The sequence below is a fragment of the Cyanistes caeruleus genome, chromosome 21 (assembly GCF_971803275.1).
Source record: "Cyanistes caeruleus chromosome 21, bCyaCae1.hap1.1, whole genome shotgun sequence".
NCBI classification, from domain to species: Eukaryota; Metazoa; Chordata; class Aves; order Passeriformes; family Paridae; genus Cyanistes; species Cyanistes caeruleus.
Genome location: NC_141721.1, coordinates 2127389 through 2146429, shown reverse-complemented (window position 1 = coordinate 2146429; position 19041 = coordinate 2127389). Strand labels below are relative to the sequence as shown.

The following is a 19041-nucleotide window of genomic DNA, read 5'->3' as shown; positions in this document are numbered from 1 at the left end:
TGCCCAGGATTTAGAGCAGGAGGCACAAGGACGGTCAGCACGGTGTCTTGGTGGGGACAGAGCCATCACCCCCTGCTCACAGCTGCCACCAGAGCTTGGGCACAGGAGTGCCCCGTGTCAGCACCACGTGCCCCAGCTTGTGTGGCCACAGGCTGCACATCTGGGGTGTCCCACCATGCAGCTGGTCCCGTGGTCCCTGCGCAGTGGTGGCATCTCCTCGAGGGTGAGCTCCAAATGCAGAGATGATCACACACAGCATCGGCTCCAGGGTTTGATTCAGCAGCTTCTGCAGTTACCTGCCTTTAGCAGAGGACTCGTGGGGACTGTGGGCTTCAGGCAGCTGTGGCCTCTGTGCATGCCTCAGTTTCCCCTGTGCACCTATGCCAGCATTGCTCCCATAGCACACGATGGCAGTGAGGCTTCTGTGGTGATGCTCAGCTCCAGCTCTCTGTTAGTAACAGTGATGCATAGCTCTTTCACTTTTTTCTATTTTCAGGTGAATATGGCCTTGGCAGGGAAGCCTTTAGATGTGACACTCACCACCTCCAGAGCTGACCAATGGAATATGGTTTTTCCCCAGAGAGATGAAATCATCACCAGCTTAGTGTCTGCCTTAGACTCCATGGTAAGAGGCCAGTGGCACCCCTGTCCCCATCCCCCTCCCTCCTTTGGCCTCCATTTAGCAAGGCTGTCTGGGTGCAGGGCTGGCACAGGATGCCTGGTGAGCTCATTCCGCTCTCCTCTGCTGCTGGAAAGCCCAGGGAGCTGCTGAGAAATAAAAACCCTTTCCTACCCTGACAGCCGTAAGGATCATAAAGTCAGCACAAGTTAATCTCAGATGTGTATTGTTTTCCCATTAATATTTATGTTGGTATCAACTGGCTGTAGGGTGGTTGGCTTTTTTTTTTCCTTGCTGTTTTACCAATGTTACCGTGAGCATTTACACAACAGCAGAACAATGGCTTTTTATCTCTGAGAACAAAGAAAATAACTTTCATATCTTTTGACGTAGAATTCCCAGTGGAAACCTTGCTTAAGTCAGCCGTGCTTACATAAACAAGATAACTGTCTGGATTAAGTCTCGTGGACCAGAGCTAATCTTATTTTTAACTGTGAATGTGATCAAGAAGGGAAAGCGGATGTGTAGTAACAAATGTCTAATGCAATGAGATGTGCTAAATAGCTCTCTCTTTTTAAAGTCAAGTCATATGTAATGCACTTATCTAGGATATGTTTTCCTCTCTATGCGGGTAGAGGTTTTTTCATTAATACCAATTTCCTTCTCTTTGACATCACCACCCCACTAAGGAGCAGGTTCCCTGGAGCCTGCACACCCCAAGCAGCTTTGATGATTTATATCCATGCCATCCTGTACAGCAAATTATGTTGCCATAGTTTGGCTTCTTAACGAATATACATTATTATGCAGTCCTTGTTAGGTGCTTACACTGGGGCCAGGGAGCCAAGCTCCTGAAATTCAGCCTTTATCCCAGCACTTCCCCAATGGCAAGCTCTGTGCTCACTGAAACCTCAGGCCTGTGCACCTGTTAAATAAACCTCAGGGCCATGTGCATGTCACCAAGCAGGCTTAGGGCTTGGATTTGTTCTGCATCCAAATCTCACCTTAGTTTTTGTGTTTATTTTTTGAGCGTTGGGCTTTTTGAGCTAAATACTTGTCTTTGCCACTGGGTTTTGAAAGGAGGTTTCTTAAAAATATCTGTTTTGTGGGATTTGATTCAATGCCTCCTCGAAGCAGGTTAGCAGGAGGTAAAATGGCCTAGAAGCTGGTTTAAGCCCACACAAGTGAAGTTCATTGTATGTGTGTGCAGGAGGTAGCTTAGGGGTTGGTGCACGTAACACCCCTGCTCTCCTGGTCCCTCCCTGGCTGCCAGCATCCTCCAACTCCTCTGTGGGGTTGTTGATGTGTCTAACCAGGGCTGATGCTGGGAAAATCCCCCCTTTTTCACCCATTTAAATCATGACCTGGGGATAGCATCTTCCTAGCACCAGTGCTGTAGCTATAGGAATATGAAGATATTCCTATAATATATAGTTTATATATAATATAAACTATAATATGACTAACCAGTGCAGTTAGGCTACTGGCACTAACGATTATAATATAAAAAATACTAATAAAAATTCATCTACATGTGTATTATGCAGAACAGGAAGGGCATGTTACATAAAATGGATTAATGGAAGAAGTTTTTTCCATCTCTTTATTTTTTTGCATAACTGTACAAGAAGAATCGTTCAGCTAATCTGGACTTTGACCATATTAGTGTTCTGCAGCTGAAATAAGATTCCTGTGTTCCTTATTCCATTAGAGCTGGTAGAAAAATGTAAATTGTTATCGGTTGTGGTATGGGTTTTTTGTTAGATTTTTTTTTTTTTACAGGAACGTTTTCTTTTAAAGAAATGCAATAAAATGTTTATTTTTAGGATAGGAAAAAGTGAAATAAAATGATGGGTAAATAGTTCTTGTTTTCCAGCTGGATATTTTTGTAGAGCTGTAAAGTCACCGAAATTTTTTAGGGGATGTCATAAACCCATGAAATTCTGACATAAACCAGAACGCTGCTTTTGATGGAAGAACCTTACGATGGGAAGGAAAAAAAAAAAAAAATAAATCCCACTGGGAGAGATGGCAAGGGGTGGGAAGCAGGGCTGCTCCCCCACCCTGTGCTGTGCTGACCTGCTGCCTCCAACAGTGCTTGGCGCTCTCCAAGCTGAACGCGGAGGTGGCCTGCATCGCCGTCCATGAGGAGAGCGCCTTCGTGGTGGGCACTGAAAAGGGACGGGTCTTCCTCAGCGCCCGCAAGGAGCTGCAGGCCGACTTCCAGAAGTTCTGCAGTGAGTATCCGCAGCCGTCTCCCCGCGGCGGGGTTGGTGCTCCCCCCGTGCCAGCCGTGACTCCTGCTCGGCACGGAGGGGTTGCGGCTTGGGGGGCACCACGGCGCTGTCCGTGGGGCTGAGTGCTGTTTGAAGTGATGGAGAAGATGGGAGGGAACTGCAGCCAGAGCCTCTTCCCTGCCAGGGAGGGCACTGCGTGGTTCCTCTCTCCAAAAGCATCCCTGCCGTGGCTCAGGGCTGCATGGCTGCTCTGCTGCCCTGCTGCTGTTAGCCTCCGGCAGTGCTGCCAGAGCCCTGGAGTATTTCTTGAGGACTTAGCAGAAATACTTTGTCCTAGTGATCCTCCCAGAAGCAGAAGGGCTTTCTTGGTCCAAGGGTTTTTTCCTGGTTTTGGAAAAACAGGAATGGATTTGGTAGCTGGAAGTGTTGGTTGTGGAGTTGCTTATATTTTTGCGGGATGAGCAGTGGTGACAGGATATCTTGAGCAGGAGCCGTGTTCCCCCAGTCTCAGATCAGATTCACCAAGTATCTGGGGGATACCTGTGTGTTGCAATCCTTCTGTCCCAGCTCTGTACCTCTGCCAGTTTCCAGTGCCTCTGATTTCTTGCTGCCCTCTTAGAAAGATCTGAATTAATCTAAAGCAGACATCACTTGCAGATGTGAGAAGCCTCTTATCTCTCTGGGATTCAGACCTCATCTGAGCACCCTTCCTTATCTGAACCTCTGGTTCTGCCTTTCTTGATGCACAGGGGGAATTGACAGTGGACAGAATTAATGTCAGTGGAGGAGGGAGAGGCAGTACCTGGAGGGTGCAGATGCAGGTGCATTTCACAACCTTGGTGAAACACCCCAAAAAAGTTTTCCAGGGCCTGTTTTGCCATGCTGTAGGAGGCATGTGAAGCTTTACAGGGGGCATGGTGACTGTTTGCTTTCCTGTGTCTAGTTCTCTGTGTATCCCACGTTGCTCTTGACCCATTCCCCATGATGTCCCAGCCATGGACTTTCTTCCACAGAAGGATCTATGAGCTCCTTCCTGAGCACCCCAGCAGCATCCAGGGCTGATTGCCAATAGGAGTCTGTCGAGGATGATGAAGGAATTAGTCCTTTGTCACTGAAAATCCCTTGCAAATTACTGTGGATAGAACAGCAATAACGCATTTGTAGTGTTTAATTTTCTGTGCATTTAGAGATGCAAAGAAGTCAATGCCAAAGATATGCTTTATTTGAAGTTTAATGGGGGAAATTAGCAGGAAATAGCTGGTATTACTGAGCTACGTGATGCTGAAGGGTAAAAAAGCCTCCAAGAAAGGCGGATTTTCTTTTCCTGAGATATTGAAGGCTAAGCAGATTGAAACCAAAGACTAGGAATGGACTGCCCAAGTAGTCATTCCTGTTTCAGTCTGGCTGAGTGGGAAAAGCCAGGGAAAAGGGGGTGGGCCCTGGATGAGTGCCCCTGCTGCTGGCACCACTGCCTGTTGCCAGTACCTTTCCCTGCACGTTGGGGGCTGCTGGGATCAACCCAGTGTGATCTCATCCAAGCTGGGGCCTGAGGTGGGTGGGAGATGTGGGACACCTGCCTGCTCACAGCAGTGACTCCTGTTTTCTCCTCTCCCCCCGCAGGAATCCAGCAGAGGAAGGAGCAGGACGCAGAGGTGCAGAAGAAGGCAAAGGAGTGCGGGCAAAGGGTGCTCAGGGTCTCCCCGGACCAGGGATCAGATGTGTACCTCCTCAGGAAGATGGTAGAGGAAGTGTTTGATGTGCTTTATAGTAAGAACCTTCATGCTTCCCTTGGGGGATCTGGAACGTCCCTGGGGCTCACTGAGCTGCCCAGCACTACCACCAGATGTGGTTTTCATCACCAGCCCGGCTCCTCAGCACGGGGCAGGTGCCTGGCAGGGGCAGCACGGTGAAGTGTGCTCCTGTATCAAGTTAGTGCTGCACTGAGATGGGATTTGGCCACTGCTTCTCAGTTCTCCAGTGCCACAAACTGAGTCAAAAAAATCTCTGGGCTGGTTGAAGCATCCTTTGTCCCCCCTGGTCAGGGGAAGCCTCTGTGATGCCCTGAATGTGATTTCCAAGCACACCTTTATCCTTGCCACTGCATCCACAGCACCTCTTTCATAGCACTGTGTTGGAGCTCTGCAGATTCCCTCCCTCTTTTCCCTGGAAAATCTATTTAAAAAGAAAGCAGATGATTTTCTAGCACGCGGCCCTGCAGCCCCAACTTCGAGAGACGAGGTGGTGCCGTTCCAGCACATGCATCATCCTCAGCAATAAAGCTTCTGCAATTAAATATAGATGACCATATGGCTGTTGGTATGGAACCCAGTGGGTTGCAGAGCTCCTTCCAGGCCCAATCTGCAGTGGCTTGAGCAGCAGCAGCACCTTCTTCTCTCTCGAGGATCCACTGGAAGCCCCATGGAGCGGCTGGCAGTAGTGGCCATGCTGCTGGCTCATCCCCTGGCAGCACCTCTAGAGCTATGCTAGTCAGGGAAGGAAAAGTTACATTGGCTTGGGAAAACAGAGCCCCAGTTATTCCCCCGTGTTGCTGAGCAGGCTGTGTTAGTTCTGCATGATGCTCTGGGGGAGTTCAGGAGTTCTGGACCAGCTGCAGAACTGGGTGTTTGGCTTTTCTGGCTGCAGCTCCCCATCACCATCTGAGATCCAGGGCCTGGTACAGCCCTGCAGGTCTCCCTGATTGCAAAGTGCAGGCTTTGCCCCTGTTTGTGATTTGGGAATGGGCATTCCCACACAGCAGAAGGGAGCTACACCAGCTATGCTGGGCTCACATGCAGGAGTTGCTGCTGCTGGCTGTTGCTAGCATCTTCCACAGGCTTCACAGACAGAAAAGGGAGATGGCATCCCTTCTCCCCTGGGACAGACAGTTGCTGAAATTTTCTGAAGCCACTTCAAGGACTTAGAGGCAATATTTTCATAAATGGGAGCAATCAGATCCTATTGCTGCCTTCCAAAGTCTGAGCCCAAAAATGAAGGAAGGGATGATGCAGAAAAACCAAGGGAACAGAATGGAGAGCATGGTTTTTGGTGATGAATTCCCTCTCCAAGGTGCAGGTCTCATTGTCCTGACAGGACAGTGCCAAACTTCGCTGTCCTCTTGGGAATATGTGAATTATTAAAATCTGACATACAATAAATGCATAATTGCATTAGAAAAGCTTGATCAGGGTGCAGCTGCATGGGGTTTATGAAGCAGGCAGCCCATCCATTGGATGATTAGTAAAGCTCTTTACAGTTTCAAGGTGTATGGAGGTGTGTGGGGACACACCCACAGTGTGGGGAGAAATACACAGGAGACAGTAAGTGCCCCAGGGTGATTCTGTTTGTAACACTGAGAGGACTGTGAGAGTTTAACAATTATGATTCTTAGAGCTTTTTTTTTATCCTTTAATCAATAAGGATTGGAAACAAAAAACCTTTTAAAATGCTCAGAAGTCAAAAAGATTCCCTGCAGAGCTGGATAATCTCTGCACCAACAGGATGACTGATTACCAGTGGCTTCTATTAACCAGGCATTCATGATGATTATTGTCTCTTTAGCCAAACCACAAATCTCTGAAGGTCACCTTGACAATAACACAGTCCCCATAAAAATATGTTTGGGGATTTCTTGAGCATTGGGTTGATCAGGAGTCACTGTGGACATTGGGAGCTTCTCCCAGTCTTGAAGAGAGGTGATGAAGGGAGGTGGAGAGCTGCTAGAGCCAGCACATTGGAGCAGGGAAACTGTTAGCTTGCAGAAAATAAACTCATGGTGTGGTGGTTCAAAGGCTTATTTTAAAACTTTTGTTATTTGCTTAATTAAAATATTATCATTCCTCCCTATAAGAAGCCTGAATGGCTCGTGCAGGTTGCACATTGTTAGTTATAATGCATTCCTTCAAAGGACATGTTGAAGAAATCACTTTTAGTAAGGGCTTGCTGGCAGTGTCACAAGATTTGCAGTGTTTCTATAAGATCTTTTGGTACTGGGTTTCTTTAAGAAGAGAGAAAAAATAAAAGATTGAAAATAAAATCCCTCAACAACTTAAAGGTCCCATAATCTTCTCTGTCTGGAGATGAAGGTGCAGGCACTGTACCATGGCACCAGATGTTCTGCTTCTGGACACTGCTTTGCCAGACAGGTTGCATTCCTGTATGGTTATTCCTTGTGCTTCATGCTTTCAGCACCATGTTTATTGATCACAATGGCCTGGGTTGGTTTCCAAAGTAGTTTTTCCCCAGAGATAGCTTGAGGGTTTTGGCCATTCCTTGAAATCCTTCAGAGCAGGCTGTTTTTCTGATGGTGTTTTGCCTGCAAAGCATAGTAGGGCAGCCTTTGCTTGGGCACACAGGCTCTTTCTCTGCCTTAGAAAATCCCCATATAATGGCAATGTTCACTGCTTGTCTGCTGCTGCCAGGGAAGGGAAAACAATTTGTACCTGACTCTATAGGGAGATTATGGTGTCAGGGGTAAAATGGAGCCAGAGGCACATGGTGGGGACATGGTGGGACTATGTTGCCACTGTTGAGGGGAGCAGGTGAGAGTTCTGGGCTGCTGGAGGTGATTGTGCAGTCAAATGTATCGATGTTCAATCTGTCTGTGAATAGTGGGATGAAGGGAGATTATTGGTTTTGGTTTTTTTTTCCTTGTCTGTCAAAGTGAATCAAAGCTGCTTGACAGCAACAGCAATCAACTGCTTTCCGTTCTTCCAGGAGGTAAAATAAGAAAACTGACTAGAAATGAGGCTCCCAGAATATCTCAGTAAGCATGAGATAAAAATCATTGCGAGCTCCTCTGCCTTCTTTGTCAGCCCTTGGCTCCTTCCCACCTTGCTGACGGCCATGTACCTCACTGGCATATGGCTGGGCACTCCCAGGGGTGGGCTTGTGCCAAGTGACCCCAACTGAGGATTCTGCTGTGAAACCTGAATGATGAGACATCTGCTTATTGGCCTTTATGAGCTTTTTATTAATTAGTGCTTTTAGAAAGGAATTGGAGCGCCTTGCATGCTAAGCGCGAAGGTAGGAATGGGGTTATTCTCCTAATGATTCTGCTGGTATTTCTTGCTCTTGCACTTACTCCTCCAGCCCAGCTCAGCCACGGTGAGGGGCACAGGGTATTTGTCAGTGTGTAACTCTGTCCCCTCCCCAGGTGAAGCCATGGGGAAGAGCAGCGTGGTCCCTTTGCCGTACGAGAGGTTCCTGAAAGAGCCGGGCTCGCTGGCAGTTACCGGCTTGCCTGAGGGGATCAGCTTTAAGAAACCTCTGGAGTATGATGTGAAATCCCTGATGGCCATCCTGGAGCACAGCCACAGCATCCGCTTCAGGCTAAAAAGGTAATTTTGGGGACCTCCAAGGAGCAAGAGAGCGGCGAGCCCTTGGGGTGGTGTCTCTTCCAACACTGGCACAGGCAGGAGGGTCCCTCCCATGTCCCAGCTTCTCCTCAAGACCCACAAACCTGGGTCCAGCCATGCCAAATCCAGCCTTGCACAGTGATTTGTTCGTGCTGGGGGGCTTGAGTCCATTTCAGACTCATTTCTATAAAAAGTGTGTGTAAACACGCACATTAACTGCATCTTTTTATGTGTCTCTGCCAAAATTTCCACTGCGATAAGCTAAGTGCTTTTCTGTCTCCAGAGAGATTTCCAGGGTAAATGCTGCAAGTATCTTCCCAGGCTGAAATGGGTTTTTTAATGCCAGACAAGCAGGGAAGTGGGGGACTGCAGCAGAGCAAACTCCCCCTTTTGGCCACATTTATGCAAGGGGTTCAGTAGTTTTAGGTGCATTTCCCCTGCATTTGCCTGGCTGGCAGCACCTCAGATCCATTCAGGAAAATGCTGAGCATGACCAAATACCTCCTGTAAAGGCTTGATGCTTCTAGAAAATCAGGTTGAGACAGCTAAAAGTAGGACACGCAGAATTTGAGCTGTCTGTGAGCTTGTGGCTCCCTTTCTCATGTGGAGCACATCAGTTTCTTCAGTGTGAAACTCATCCATGTGCTGAGCTCCCCCTTGAATGTGCCATGGGGGGCTGGCACAGGCAATGGAGCCAAGTGATTTGTTCATAAAAGGTTTTACTCTTTAAATGCAAAAATGCCATAGAGATGGGCAGCTTGATCCTAGCTAATAAAGCTCCACTTAACACAGGAGCTGTTTAAGTGCCTGAAGATGCTCAGGAGTTTGAATGATGGATGTAACTTCTGAATCATAGATCAGAGCTATGGAGTGGTTTGTGTTGGAAGGGGCCTGAAAGACTATCTCATTCCAAGCCCCTGCTGTGGGCAGGGATGCCTTCCACTATCCCAGCTTGCTCCAAGCCCCATCCAGCCCAGCCTTGAACACTTCCAGGGATGGGGCAGCCACAGCTTCTCTGGGCAACCTGTTGCAGGGCCTCACCACCCACACAGGGAAGAACTTCTTCCTAATATCCAATCCAAACCAACCCTCTTTCAGTTTGACGCCGTTCCCCATTGTGCTGTAACTCCCTGCCTTTGCCAAGAGTCCCTTTCCACCTCTCCAGTACCTTTGGAAGGCCAGCATATGTTCTCCCCAGAGCCTTCTTTTCTCCAGGCTGGACAATCTTAACTCTCTCAGCCTTTCCAAATGGGAGAGGTGCTCTAACCCTGTAATCACCTTCATGGCTCTCCTCAGCAAGGAGCCTGGCAGCTGGTGGTGCAGCATGTCCCACCCTCCCAGGCATGGCCCTTCTTCCCCATCCACATCCTTGCTTGTTGCAGCTTAGCAGTACCATGGGCCCAAAGGAACCTGTTTTTCCCTCCTCTTCTCCCTTCCTTCCCCTCAGGCCAGCAGATGAGCCCAGCCGAGAGCCCAACCCCAACATCGAGTTAACTTGTTCCTCCCTCGCCTCCAAGGGCAGCCGAGACTCTGGTGCCAACGGCCCTGTGGCCAAACCCAGCAGCCAGGATGCCCCCTCGGCCATTGCTATCACCAACTTCCTTTACGGCGTCTCGCTGCCCACCCCTGTCACCATCGACCTCAAGCAGGAGGCGTCCTCGGGGCTGCCTGCGCCGACTGCGGCGGGCGAGGCGCTGCTGGCCCGGCCGGCGGGAGAGCTGAAGGTGCCTTCCTCACAGGAGTACAGCGACTGCTGTGGTAATAGCCTGGAGTTTGCTCTCGCATCAGGGCCTGGTGCTCAGCCCGCCCCTGGCCCTGGTAGGGGGCAGGCTGGGGGTTTTGGTGTTGCTTGGATGAGAAGCAGCGTAGAGCTCGGGCTGTGTGGACGTGAGCAGAGCCCTCGCCGTGCTGCGCTGCCCCAGCCCTTCCCTGGGTGTTGCTGACAGGGCAACACCTCTGTTTTTGCCCCAAAATGACAGGTGCTGCACCACCAGGCCAGAAAGGCAGCCAGAGTGGGGATGGCAGGGGTTGGTCTGGCCAGCACCACACCAGGTGTCACAGGCCAGGGTGCATGGAGGAGAAACAGAAGGGTTGGTGGGGGACAGCACCCAGGGTCCTGTTGTGGTGCCTGGAACACTGCTCAGGCTCTCATCAGCCCTTTCTCCTTGTCTCCCCTCTTGTCCAGGACAGAAATCATCAGTCTCCGGAGGTCCCCTCATCCAGAATGTGCACTCATCCAAGCGCATCCTCTTCTCCATCGTCCATGACAAGACAGGTCTGTGTCCTGCTCCAGCATTAAAGGCAGCTGGCAGCCTTAGGGAAAGGTTTCCCCTCACCACATCTCTCCCCAGCAGTCTCCCAGCCCTCTCCACGCTCTGCAGGGACCTGGCAGTGCTGGAGGCGATGCATCTTGCACTGGAGCCAAGACTTTCATCTCTGCTCTGCTCCGTCCCTGCCATTCCACAATGCTGCCGGTGGTCCTTGAGCACTGCTGGCTACCTGGGAATTCCCATCTCTGCTTCCTGCACAGGGAACCAAGGCATGGCTCAGGGAGAGGCTGCTTGCCCCAGCTGCAAACAGCACATACCTGCTGAAAACTTGGCATTGTTTCAATGACTGAAACCCACTAATCCCAGTGGGATTCTGCAGCAGTGCCTGGGGGGATCAGCAGTGGGGAGGAGACAGGCATTTCCTCACCTCCACTGCACCCAAGGGAAATGCAGCCTGAAAACCCATGCCTGCCTTAAAGAGGAGAAAAAAATATGGGTGGGAAGGTTGGGAAAGAGGAGAAGATGGAAGGGCTGTACCTTTCAAGGGTTCATTCCAGGTGGAGTTGGCTCTGTCCAAGAGGATCTTTAATTCTAGGGCTGAGAAATTTTATGGGGTCATTTCTTAGGAATCTGCTTTGCACATGCCAAGGAGAGTGCTTAGGTTTGGGGTTGGAGAAGCCCAGACCTTATCTGCCAGCCTGGCAAAATTCGCTCAGGAACAGGGAAATAATTTTTGAAGTCTTGTTCCTGCTTCGCAGCATTTTGCAGGAAAAAAGTGCATCTGCTGTGTATGAACCATATGGAAGTTTCTTATTTCTTGTATTTTGTTTTGATAGATAAGTGGGACAGTTTTATAAAAGAAACTGAAGACATCAACACCCTTAGGGAGTGCGTGCAAATTCTTTTTAACAGCAGATATGGTGAGTAGGAGTTAATATCCCATTATGCATCTGCAGTGCTTGTGGATTGCATATCATTATATAGCAATCATTTTTGTTCCCTAACACAGCAGCAGAAGCCATATGCTAGAGCTCCCTGCTCTTCCTAACACATTTAGCTCAGCAGCTCCCAGTCTCCTGAAGGTTATGTCAATATTTCTGTTTGGAGCCCCACACCATTGTCAAGAAATTTATAACTGGGCTGTAAAACAGCCCTGTCTGGGAATGTGGTGTGCTGGATCATAGCACTTGGGCACCAGGAGTGGTGGCATGTGGCCCTTTTACCTACATGTGGCAGGTAAAAAGAAGATGGTTGTTGTTGCAGCTGCTTTTTTCTCCATCTGCACGGCTTGCATATGTTGCTGGTGCTCCTTTTGCTGTGGGCAGAGCTCTTGGTATAGCTCCTGGGCATTTTGGCAGGTGGAAGCTTTAGAAATCTCTTGGGGCTGGTGGGCTCTTCAACTGTGCCATCCCCACAGGGCTGTGTAATTCCTGAGTTACAGGTGGGCTGTAGATGTGTGCTGTGTCACCTGTGAGTTGTATATGGGCTTGAGACAAGCCCTTTCATTTGTGATTTATATTTGTGGTGCTGGAGTGTGTCCAAAGGGTAACAGAGCTTAGGAGGAGAGCTGAGGGAGCTGTGGGGGCTCAGCCTGGAGAAAAGGAGGCTCAGGGGGACCTTCCCACTCCCTACTATTAGCTGAAGGAGGTTGTAGCTAGGTGGGACTCAGTTTCTTCTCCCAGGTGATAAGTGATAGAATTAGAGGAAATTGCTTCAAGCTGCTCCAGAGAAGGTTTAAGTTGGACACAGGGGAAAATTTCTTCACTGAAAGGATGGTCAGGTGGTGGCACAGGCTGTCCAGGGTAGTGATGGACTCACCATCCCTTGAAATGTTTGAAAAAGCACAGGGACATGGCACTTGGGGACACGTTTGGTGAGCATGGTGCTGCTGGGTTAACAGCTGGAATCAATCTTAGAGGGTTTTTCCAACATTAACAATTTTATGATTCCATGTGCTATGCAGCTTCTGAATCACAGAGCTCACAGACCTGTGGTGGGTCACAAAGAGTTTGGGAATGATATTTGGGCCAGTTCACTCATGGTTTGAGCATCACTGGGCATGTTTGGGAGTTTTGGGAGCTGTGTTTACTGCTGCTTTCCTTTTTGTCCCATTTCCCATGTGAGAGCTTCTCCTGGGGCTCAGTTTCTGGGACAAGCAGAGAAGAGGGAAGAAAGCATTTGCTCTGCTTGAGTTCAAGCCCCCTTACACCTTTATTTTAGCATCTGTGAAAGACAAAGCACTTGTGTAAATGAAAACCATGTGTTCATCTTTCAGCTGAAGCCTTGGGGTTAGACCACATGGTCCCTGTCCCCTACAGGAAGATTGCCTGTGACCCTGAGGCTGTGGAGATCATTGGCATCCCAGACAAAATACCTTTCAAAAGACCTTGCACCTATGGTGTCCCCAAACTCAAACGGATTCTGGAGGAGAGGCACAACATCCATTTTGTCATCAAAAGGTGGGTGGCAAGGAAAGGCGAAGGTAGTGGATGGCTCAAGGGTGCCAGGGATTTGAGCTGTGCTCCCTCTGTGCTCACAGGGTTTGTTTTGACCCCAAAAACTCATTTTACCCTCTTTCAATAAAGACAGTTGAAAGCTCTTTCCCCCTGCAAACCTCTGGTTTTCATCCCTCTCTCTTTTGGCAAGGATGTGGCAGAGCTGGCTGTACCATGATCACCCCCAAGCTCTGCCACCCTGTTTTAAGTGATCACTGGCACCAAACTTTGCTGATGGCACCCCAAACATTTAAAGGTGGTTACAGCAACTTTAACAACAAGCAGATTTAGAGGTGCTTTAGTTAAAATGCATATGCCATAAGGTTGCTTGGTTGCACAACAGGCTAAAAGGCATTTTTTTAGCTGAAAAAGTCATTCCCTTTTTTCAAAGAATGAAAAAATTACTAGTTTGACTTGGTTTAATGCTATTCATTAGTTAAACCTCCAATTCAGTCATCAACAGCATCTATTTCTAATTCTTTTTTTTTCCTTTTCTCCTAGGATGTTTGATGAAAGAATTTTTACAGGTAAGTTCTTCAAATCCTTTGGTTTATTGCCCACAAAATTGAAAGGTTATCCAGAGAAGCAGAGTTGAAATAATGTCACCTGAAAGCAGAGGATGTGCAGGACATAGGCAGTTATGCTCAGTAAGGAGGGGCCTTGTCTGTGCCCTACACCAGGACATTGCGTTTGCCTGGTGTCAGTGCAAGCTCTGTTCTCTCCTTAAAAATTGAGTTTTGAAGGCTTAATTGAGAATTTCTGGTGTGTGAGGCTCCTGAATCAGGCTGAGCCACAATACAGGCAGTACATGGTATATATCTGTAATTTCAAGAGGAAGAAAATCACTGCTGTGTTCCTCACTGGTAAATTATTCCTTTTCTTTTTTTTTTTTTCTTTTTTTTTCTATTGGGAAGTGGTGGCATCATACAGCTGCTAACCAATTTTTTTTAAAAATAACTAAAGTCCATTTTTTCAGTGACAAAATGGTGAGGAGGGAGTTCTTTGACTTTCTTTTCTCTTTGTTTTTACTCCTTTTTTCTCTGAGCTGGAGAAGCCACACTAATTCTTTAGTGTGAGGGTGGTCAGGCCCTGGCACAGGTTGCCCAGAGAAGCTGCAGCTGCCCCATCCCTGGAATTGTTCAAGGCCAGGTTGGACAGGGCTTGGAGCGATCTGGGATTGTGGAAGGTGTCCCTGCCCATGGCAGGGGGTGGAATGAGATGGGCTTTAAGGTCTCTTTCAACCCAAACCATTCTTTGACTCCAAGTGCTTCTTGGCAGATACAAGGAGACAGGTGCCCATGCTGTGAGACTCCAGCAGTGCCCTCACCCATCACTCATACACACCTGGAATATGGCATTGCATCCAAATTTATCGCTCCTGGGTCCTGGATTGCCTGGGCTTGGCTCACAAGTAAAGACATGTTTTGGGGTGGTGGTTTGGTTTCCCCTGAGCTGCCAGCTGCATGTGCTGGTAGCTCTCCAGACACCTTCTTCCCAGATACCTCTGCCAGCCAGATTGTCACTCTGGCCCACGACAGCCCCAGCCCTAAAAGTGCTTCCTGAGCATGATGACACCCAAAGGGGACCTCCAGCAGAACCTGGAGCGGGTCCCACCTACATGATGGGAGATTTCTTTGTCTAAATGTTAATAGCTTTTTTTCCTCTCAAGAAAAGGATTTCTTTAAGCTGTAGCCCATCCCCAGGGGAGGGAGCACTGAAGTGTGTTTTGGGGTGCTTGGATTTTCCTTGTGTGATGGCTGCACGGTGTCTGGGGGAGGCATCGTGTGCATCTGCACATCAGCTCCAGAGCTGCTGGTGGAGACCACTGTGCTATCAGCTCGTGGATTACGTGGTAGGGAGGTGCAAGTGGATATTCAGAGATGAGAAAGCAAACCCAGCAGAACTGAGGTGGGTGACAGGTCCCACTCTCCTGACAGGTCCCTGCAGGGCTACCAGAAGCAAAACCCATTAAACCTGGATCTCTGTGGTTTGCGTCAGCACATCAGCTTGTGCAAAAAAAACCCTCATCTGCTGAGTCAGGAGGTGCCATTTCTGCAAAGACATTATTTTCTGAGTGGAGCTGTATTTTAAGTTGCCATTTGCAAAGTATCCCAAAGCTTCCCCATAAAGTTTTGCTCACCCTTTAATTAAAATACCCACCACTGCTCGGAAACCTATTTTTGTTACTCCCCTGGGTAGCGGCTTCAGGCAGGCTCTGCTGGTGTAAGAACAAGATTTGGTTCATAGAAAGCACAAATTAAAAGGAGCCTTTTGGACTGTCAGTAGATAAATAGTGTCTTTAAGGTTCTGTATTTCTGCTGATCCTATTGCCAGAGCCCTGCCCTTTTTTGCAGGCTGGAACCAAAAGGAAAGTGGCATCAGGTTTCTATAGATGGAATATGTTTTAGAAGGGTGAGGATATTGTGATGGTGCTTTGAGACCAGCAAAGGGCCTTTGACAACAGCTGTTTAACAAGACACCTTGTGGTTTCTGCAGCCTCATGATGTAGTCTATCTCCCTCCTTCCCCCAGCCCTCATTCTTCAGCTCTTTGCTCACCTTCCCTGCCTGATTTTATTTCCTACTCTGCCTTCAGATTACTCTTCCCATCTCCAAGGTCATTGCTGAGGCTTCATTTCAGCTTCTTTCAGGCTGCTGAGGAATAGGGAAGGGAGAGAGGAAGTTTTTCATGGTGGCAGAATGCTTCTGTCCCTCTCTGTGTCTCTGGGACAGAGACTTCTGCTGCTTGGAGCTGTGAGACAGGGCTGCCTGTGTCTCTGCTACTCTGTGTTTTGCCAAGCTCACATCCAGTGCAGCACATCCCCTCCCTTGGGACAGGGCTCTCCCCACCTTGGGGCTTGCTCCTACAGCAGTAATCCGTGGCCCTGGCTTTTCTGGCCTTTGTCCCTACCTCTTGGAATCCTTGTCCTGTCAGCCAGCCCTTTCTGGAGATGCTCTTTCCTGGCAGGGCTTCCCAGCACACACATAATTATGGAGAAGTTTAAGCAAATGTCTTGCTAGTATTTTAACATGTGAACCCAATGGACTCGGCATCCCTGTCTTTGCAAGCAGGTGACACATGAAAACCTCCTCCCTCACCCTGACCTCAGCTCTGGGACTAGGAGGGGAACAAGCTGCAACACTGGCATCTCCACTTGCTAATCCTGGTTTTGTTTTTCTCCCAAAACCCCCCCATGCAACAGGAAGCAAATTTACCAAAGATCCAACCAAGCTGGAGCCCTCCAGCCCTCCCCGGGAGATCTCCCCTGAGCCTCACCGTGGGGCCATGCTGGAACTGGTGGGGACCTCTCAGGCCAGCAGCAGGTAAGTGGGACTTCTGTCCCTGTTCCCTGTAAAGGGACATCCCTCAGACAGTTATTTTGGGGCTATCAATGTGCACAGCAGATTACTGATGAATGTCCAGTGGGTGCAGGAGGGTGCCATGAGTGTGGTTCAGTAAGCTGGAGCATCAGGGAGATGTTGTAAGTCCATGATGGGAAGGTGAGTGGCTAAATTGGTGTTGCTTTCCTGCCTCCTTCAAATACCACTGCAACAGGAGGAGGCCAAGCAGCCCCATCTTTATGCAAGCCAAAAGTTTGGAATCATTAATTTTGAGCAAAACTGATGGAATGAGGGCCATGCTGGAACTGTCTCTGGTGTTAATGCATGACCTGAAGGTTCACCCTCAGCCCACGCAGCAACACCATCCTGCTAATTAAGTGTTGCTTGTTTAGAAAGCTCACAGGGAGCCTAGCAGTGCTTTTATTAAAGGTGGGGTTATACAGTCCAGCAGGGCAGGAGGTTTTATGTGAGAGTACCTGTTTCTGTTACAACTGTGCCATGAGCTAGACAGGTTGCTGGCAGCACTTGTGGAGCATAAATCACATAGCATACAGCTTTCCAACCCAGACTGGGAGATCCAGGAGGTGTTTTTCTCTTTATAGCCCCAGTTTCCTTCATTCTTGATTCAGTGGAAGCAAGGTGTAATTTAGCCTTTAAAATCACATTGAGGAAGAGAGGCAGGGCAGCAGTTTATAGCACTGTGAACTGCTGTAAGACAAGGAACCTTCTCCCAGCCTTGCTTCACACAAATGGAGTGAAGAATGCTCCTCAGCTTCTCTGGCACAAAGCCTCAGTGCCCAGCACTGACAGCTCCAGCAGCTGGGGTTTCAGACAGTGCTGTGTGTTTGCTAACCTGTGCAGGTCAGGATGGGGAAATAAAGTAACTTGGCTTTGTCCCATCCATGACATTTCTTGGGTTCCTTTCCTTTCTTGGCTCTTGGATGACATGAACCTGTGACAGGCTGGAGTCTCTCTTGGTTCTCCCCAGTGCTGTTTGAGGTTTGTCCCCTTGGATGTGGCTGCTGCATGCCCCTAAAGCATGGCCAGGACAGCAGAACCTGCAGCATTAGAGCAGGCAATGAGCAACCCTGGCAATATGGTCAGTACTCAAATATCACAGCTTTGGAGGGCAGAGACCTCTTGAGCTGCCCAGTCTGCAGGGCTGGCTTTTGTCTCCAGCTTTCTGGAGATTTTCAGTTTCAAAGGAGGGCTTGTGGGAGATTGTTTCTTTTACTTTCTGCAAATGAGGAACCTCTGTGCCTTGGTAGGAGTGTTTCCATAGGAATGGTTCCCCCAGGTCAGAGTCCTGCTCCAGGGGAAGTGCAGTGTCCAAAACTCCAGGAGAAAGGCCAGACACGTGTAGGTGTAATGCACTCCCCCAGAAAAGCCCTCCCCCCACATTGCCTTGGTGAAAGGTTTACTTTGACCTGAAGCAGGAGAGTTTAAAACCCTTCCCAAGACTCCCAGCTAGTAAATACAGAACCTTCTAGACCAATGATCCTTTTGGCCTTTCCACATTTAGGAAGAACGTTTCAAGAGCACTCCTGGCTTGTTTTGTGGTTTGTTCTGCTGATGCTCCTGAGTGGATTTAGGCAAACAAGTGCTTTTGAATATCCCTCCTGAGCCAACAGGCACTGGCTCAGAAGGATTTTCCTTCCCCCTGAAGGACCAGCATTGTGGAGGAGTGTATTTTCCAGAGTGGCTCCTTGGGTCCCTTACTGTCAGAGAGTTGTCCTTGTTCAGGAGACAGACAAGAAAGCACATGCATCCTGAGGATGCAAAATAATCTCATTTGGATGCAGAACAACTTGTGTAAATTCCTGAGCATGTGAAGTTGACTGTAGATGGGAATTTGGGATAGTGCCCAGTTTTCAGAGAAGAAAAGCTTTGAACAGAATAAATATTTACCAAATCAATTGATTTTTCCTTTCTCCCTATTTTTTTTTACCTCCACAAGTAACCACACTGTAGTCATATTTATGCACTGCTCTCTGTCGCAAAGGGATGGAGCCAAGGAAGTTTTGGTCTTAAAAACATCCTCTCTTGTTTTCAGGAGCTCTCTGCAGCAGTTCCATCTGTGGGTGTCTAGAGGCAGGGCTGCCATCAGCAAGGGTGCAGGACCAGGGTGGGTTTGAGAGCAGAGCTCATTTGCAGAGAAACTCGCAATAATCAGATGTTCTGCCACTGCTGGGACCGTGGGGGACCCTGTAGTGACCCTGGGGACCCTTCCTGTAGCTCCTGCAGCCCTCTGTGATATCAGGCAACATTGCTCCTTCCTGCCTCAGTCACTCCACACACCTCTGGGTTTTAAGCTCTCTCTTTCCTTACACCATGACCACCTTTCTTGTCTGCCTTTCAGGTCTGAGAAGTGTAATGTTTCTGAAGGCTGTGAACCAGGTGAGGAATAATTCATTTTCTCTTGCAAGACAGTGTTATGGAGGGCACACTAGAGAAACATGCCTGCAAAGTAATTTGAATATGTGACATTAGTTGCCTGGTTGTGCCACAGTACAGTTCTCTGAGGACTTTATCCACATTTGAATGATGCAGAGATGAAGGCTCTTACCCTCTGACCCTCCAGCTGGGGCCTAAAAACACATAAATTGAAATAATGAGACGTAAGCATGTGGTTAAATGCAAAGCTAAGGGAAGTCTTCACTCTCTGAGTTCCTTTGAAAGTCACCACTGAGAAGTCAGCAGTGCAGATATTCCAAGCAGCATGAATG

The 19041-nt window shown here is 48.6% G+C and overlaps 1 protein-coding gene across 33 annotated transcripts in view; it reads left to right on the top strand.

The window, feature by feature from the left end:
* The window catches only part of GTF2IRD1 (GTF2I repeat domain containing 1), a 72482-nt gene that overhangs the window by 30641 nt on the left and 22800 nt on the right, over positions 1-19041 (top strand). For all 33 annotated transcript variants that reach the window (XM_086859136.1, XM_086859133.1, XM_086859159.1 and 30 more), the window contains 11 exons: positions 497-625; positions 2715-2856; positions 4477-4623; positions 8009-8192; positions 9658-9968; positions 10396-10485; positions 11317-11400; positions 12756-12939; positions 13477-13502; positions 16177-16297; positions 18675-18712. In XM_086859136.1, coding sequence (XP_086715262.1) covers positions 503-625; positions 2715-2856; positions 4477-4623; positions 8009-8192; positions 9658-9968; positions 10396-10485; positions 11317-11400; positions 12756-12939; positions 13477-13502; positions 16177-16297; positions 18675-18712 — 1450 coding nt within the window. In that variant the 5' untranslated portion in view covers positions 497-502. The remainder of the gene's footprint in view (positions 1-496; positions 626-2714; positions 2857-4476; positions 4624-8008; positions 8193-9657; positions 9969-10395; positions 10486-11316; positions 11401-12755; positions 12940-13476; positions 13503-16176; positions 16298-18674; positions 18713-19041) is intronic.